Genomic DNA, 5,009 nt, shown 5'->3' on the forward strand with positions numbered 1-5,009 from the left:
CACGAACGCAGATGCTGATGTGGCCACCTTGTTTTCATCTGAAATGTTTCCACGAGTTATCCCCAATTAAGAAACACGTTAAGCACTTATTTGCTAAAGATTCCTAACATTAGGGGGAAAAAAACTTCCTCTTCTTCCATTCCCGCATCATCAGGAAAACGATGTCAACAATGGGCAAGGAAGTCATGCCCATTGGTCCAAATGTGGGGACCCGGTGCATAAAATCCCCACAGGAGGACGAGACAAATGAATCTGAGAAACTCACCTGGGAACAGAAGCTCCCCCTCCACCTGTGACACCATGACCGAATCGTGCTGCTCCCCTTGCTGCCAGCCAACGTGCTGCAGGACCACCTGCTGCAGGACCACCTGCTGCCAGCCCAGCTGCTGCGGGTGCGGCGGTGGCTGTGGACAAGGCGGCTGCGGGTCCAGCTGCTGTGGGTCCTGCTGCTGCCAGCCTTGCTGCTGCCGCCCAACTTGCTGCCAGACCACCTGCTGCAGGACCACCTGCTGCCGGCCCAGCTGCCGCGGGTGCGGCGGCGGCTGCGGGTCCAGCTGCTGTGGGTCCTGCTGCTGCCAGCCTTGCTGCTGCCGCCCAACTTGCTGCCAGACCACCTGCTGCAGGACCACCTGCTGCCGGCCCAGCTGCTGTGTGTCCAGCTGCTGTCAGCCCAGCTGCTGTGGGTCCAGCGGCTGCGGACAAACTTGCTGTGGCTCCAGCTGCTGTCAGCCAGCCTGCTGTACCCCTGTGTACTGCACGAGGACCTGCTACCACCCCACCTGTTGCTGCTTGCCTGGATGCCTCGCCCAGGGCTGTGGATCCAGCTGCTGCTAGCCTGCTTGCCAGCCAAACCGCCGCCATAACGCCTGCTGGAGGACCACCACAGACCCACGGCGGCCGCGGCCACCCCTGCTGCGTGTCCGGCGGCTGCCACACTTCCTCCTGACAACGGCCTCACCAACAACCCACGAACGGCACACAGCACCGATTGGCCAGCGGGGAAACGGACACTGACAAACGTTGCCCAAACCCAGCATGCAGTCGCCAACATTTCCGCTACTCACCTGCCTGTTCAAAGCCTTGGGAATCGGCTGGAGGAAGTGTGGACCACTTCTCCTGATTCTCTTCTTCCTCAGGTCTTGGGAGTCCCCTGCCAGCGTCATGCATGCGGACATGGAGTCAAGATCTCTGCCTTGACTCCACAGTCAAGATGGTCATCCTGCCTGACGACCTTGGAGAAATAAAGCCCCTCACACCTGGTAGAAATGCATTCTTTTGCAACTCTTGGTGTCTGCGCAAGGAGGGTTTCCTTCTCGGTGCATTCATGGTCCTTGGATGCTGATTTCTTCATGTCGGGACCCTTCTGCATGTCTCCCTAGACACAGGGACTCTCACATGAGTGTCTTAATAAACCCAGTACCGATCTGCATACCATAACGCTGTCCGTGTCCCCGTACGGCATGCGCGACCTAATGGTTTCTGTACAGGTCACAGCCCACATGCACTAATTACCCGTTTGGAGACTCCTAGCCGGCCCCCACAAATTCCTATCTCCATGTGAGGATGAGGGAATCTAGGGACGTTCTGTCCCAGAGCCGAGCTGACAGGGAAGCACTCAGGCGCCAGGCTACGTCTCCGGCCCTTGCTCAAGGGCGCTCACATACCCACGAGCAGGCGAGTTAGGCAACAGCCTGGGCCAGAGCAACAGCAAGATGCTGGTCCGAGGGTCTTTGAGGCCCGCGGAAGTCCTCTTGTCCTGTAGATGCGGGTGATATCTGGGACAAAGTGGTAGACAGCCGAGTGGCACCACGCAGGGACCTCCAGCCCAGTGTCAGGGCAGCGGCCTTGCCCTTTAGAGCTCCTGGGAACACGGGGGCACTTTCGCGGTGGTCGGCACCAGCCTGCCCAACGTGCACTCCTCCCGCTCAGAGACAGGAGAGCCTGCGGAGGGCCTCCTGGTCCTCAGGACCTCGGCGGGAGGCGGGATCGGGGGGCGGGGGTGGCAGGGCTGTGCAGAGGCCTCGGGCAGTTTTGGGACAAACACGTCATGCTCCGCAACTGGCACGCGATATGGCGTCAGGATCTACAGGGCACCGAGAAAAGGAAGGATGGGCGGCGTCACGGACCGAGAGCCCCTGCGCTGGGCGTGTGGGTTGCCTTGGAGTAATCCGTGAGCTCGGAAGCGCTGAAGGGAAGCAAACAACCTCCGGCCTCTGGGGAAGGAACCGTGAAGCGCTGGAGGGAAACCAAAGGGCCTCTTCTGGGGATGGGTGGGGGTGAGACCCACGTGAGGAGGAAGAAAGAGAAAAGAGCCTGGGCCTTCACCGGAGTCCCGACAGATCCAAGGCAGGCGCCTCTGGGCCCGCACTCATGCACGACGCTGCCTCGGCGCTCAGCGATGTGAGGCCGGATCCAGGCTCTGACGGGAAGGGCAGATGAAGGCCCTGGGTCACTTCCCGCGGGCAGTGGACGGACCTCTGAGGGGCTAGGTCGGCTTCTGTCCCGGGCACCCACCAGCCCTGGAGACCAGCTATCCAGGAGGCTCTCAACAGACTGCCAACGCCGCACTTGACTCTTGCTGGTTCTTAGTACTTGGGGGATTGTGAGCTGTGCTGAGAAACGAGAAACGGACAGGACCTGGGCTGCAACCTACTTGCTAAGTACCGGCCTGATGCTTCATGTACATTTTCTTGAATTCCTGAAGTAATTTTCAACTTAGGGCTCAAGGTTCCCGCTGCAGGGGTCAGGAACTCAAGACCGAGATGGCTGAAAGTCACGTCAGCGCCTGGTACCTCCCAGAAGAGACACTGAAGATCAGCGTCCAGGCACGTAGCTTCGCTGGGGAGGGCAGATGCCAGTGGCCGGAGGGCGGGAAAGCGACGCAGGCAAGACGCACTGTCAGTCCAGGGTCCCAGCTTGCACGGGAAGCTTACACCCGAGAGCGAGATCAGAAAGGACGTAATACACTCATTGGGATTCCCCTAATTCAGCGACAAGGGAGCTGGCATCTCTACAAACCGGCTCTCCAGAAGCACTGGTTGAGCATTTCTCTCGGTGTGGCATGCACTGGCAGCGTGCCATCCTGCTGCGCCATGAAAACGGCCACGAGGCCCAGAGATGCGGATCTGCTGGGTAGAAGTTGTCCCGAGCGCAGGAAGATGCGAGATACATGGCTGGCATATTGAAGGCGCCATCCCCAGTCTACGGGCTTCTGCTCTCAGACCCAGTATTTCCTTCTTCACCACGGTGGACAGGCACACATTTGTATAAGAGGAAGACACAGGAGGAAGAGGAAGGAAGAGCGGAGGAGGAGGGAGGCAGGGAGACAGGGAGGTAGTCGGACGCAGGCAAGAAGGGAGGAAGAGAAAACGAGAACTGTATACCCACTGACGCTGGGGAACAGGCTTGGCGGGTTAACAAGGAGAGGACGAGAGTCTCCAACTCTTCCCGTTATCCCCCGAACTGCCCCACTTGTGTCTCGGCCGGTCCCACGCCGTGGAAAAGCCCTCTGCTTTGCTGCGTGACGCGGGACTGCTGTCTCTCAGGAAGTTCGGTGACTGCTGCTTGCTTCGTCTGGGTGTCCTGAGGCTGTTTCTATCGCCCTGCTTGATTCTGCCTTCACAGACGGAGGAGATGAACTCGCATATCCTGCAGCCCAGAGTCTTTGATCGCACTGGGATATGCAGCTGGGGGGTGGGGGCTCCAAGAGACAGATGCCTGTGGGAGTCTGGAATCAGGCTTGGTGGGGAAACCGACTTAGGCTCAGGCATGACTTCGGCTCATCGCTAGGCAGGTTGCCACTTCGTCACGAGGCATGCCGCCAGTCTACATGCAAGCCAGGGACCAGCGCCGGGGAAGGACCGCCAAGCCGACTCGCCAACCTCTTCCCAGGCCAGTGGGACTTGTAACACACGATGAAATTCATAGAGCACGAACGCAGATGCTGATGTGGCCACCTTGTTTTCATCTGAAATGTTTCCACGAGTTATCCCCAATTAAGAAACACGTTAAGCACTTATTTGCTAAAGATTCCTAACATTAGGGGGAAAAAAACTTCCTCTTCTTCCATTCCCGCATCATCAGGAAAACGATGTCAACAATGGGCAAGGAAGTCATGCCCATTGGTCCAAATGTGGGGACCCGGTGCATAAAATCCCCACAGGAGGACGAGACAAATGAATCTGAGAAACTCACCTGGGAACAGAAGCTCCCCCTCCACCTGTGACACCATGACCGAATCGTGCTGCTCCCCTTGCTGCCAGCCAACGTGCTGCAGGACCACCTGCTGCAGGACCACCTGCTGCCAGCCCAGCTGCTGCGGGTGCGGCGGTGGCTGTGGACAAGGCGGCTGCGGGTCCAGCTGCTGTGGGTCCTGCTGCTGCCAGCCTTGCTGCTGCCGCCCAACTTGCTGCCAGACCACCTGCTGCAGGACCACCTGCTGCCGGCCCAGCTGCCGCGGGTGCGGCGGCGGCTGCGGGTCCAGCTGCTGTGGGTCCTGCTGCTGCCAGCCTTGCTGCTGCCGCCCAACTTGCTGCCAGACCACCTGCTGCAGGACCACCTGCTGCCGGCCCAGCTGCTGTGTGTCCAGCTGCTGTCAGCCCAGCTGCTGTGGGTCCAGCGGCTGCGGACAAACTTGCTGTGGCTCCAGCTGCTGTCAGCCAGCCTGCTGTACCCCTGTGTACTGCACGAGGACCTGCTACCACCCCACCTGTTGCTGCTTGCCTGGATGCCTCGCCCAGGGCTGTGGATCCAGCTGCTGCTAGCCTGCTTGCCAGCCAAAGCGCCGCCATAACGCCTGCTGGAGGACCACCTCAGACCCACGGCGGCCGCGGCCACCCCTGCTGCGTGTCCGGCGGCTGCCACACTTCCTCCTGACAACGGCCTCACCAACAACCCACGAACGGCACACAGCACCGATTGGCCAGCGGGGAAACGGACACTGACAAACGTTGCCCAAACCCAGCATGCAGTCGCCAACATTTCCGCTACTCACCTGCCTGTTCAAAGCC

The 5,009-nt window shown here is 59.7% G+C and overlaps 2 protein-coding genes across 2 annotated transcripts; both read left to right on the plus strand.

The window, feature by feature from the left end:
- The first annotated feature begins 300 nt into the window (after positions 1 to 300).
- On the plus strand, positions 301 to 834 carry LOC131816634 (keratin-associated protein 9-4-like). Its single transcript, XM_059149557.1, has one exon. It carries the CDS (start codon positions 301 to 303, stop codon positions 832 to 834), a length of 534 nt encoding a protein of 177 aa, XP_059005540.1.
- Positions 835 to 4,229: 3,395 nt separating this feature from the next.
- LOC131816492 (keratin-associated protein 9-4-like) lies at positions 4,230 to 4,763 on the plus strand. Its single transcript, XM_059149298.1, has one exon. The coding sequence runs from the start codon at positions 4,230 to 4,232 to the stop codon at positions 4,761 to 4,763; it is 534 nt and encodes a 177-aa protein (XP_059005281.1).
- The last annotated feature ends 246 nt before the right edge of the window (positions 4,764 to 5,009 follow it).

Source organism: Mustela lutreola, chromosome 15 (assembly GCF_030435805.1).
Source record: "Mustela lutreola isolate mMusLut2 chromosome 15, mMusLut2.pri, whole genome shotgun sequence".
In the NCBI taxonomy this organism is placed as follows: Eukaryota; Metazoa; Chordata; class Mammalia; order Carnivora; family Mustelidae; genus Mustela; species Mustela lutreola.

Excerpts from the sequence above, each read along its gene's own strand:
- LOC131816492 (XM_059149298.1), top strand. The coding sequence starts at position 4,230 with ATGACCGAATCGTGCTGCTCCCCTTGCTGCCAGCCAACGTGCTGCAGG.
- LOC131816634 (XM_059149557.1), top strand. The coding sequence starts at position 301 with ATGACCGAATCGTGCTGCTCCCCTTGCTGCCAGCCAACGTGCTGCAGG.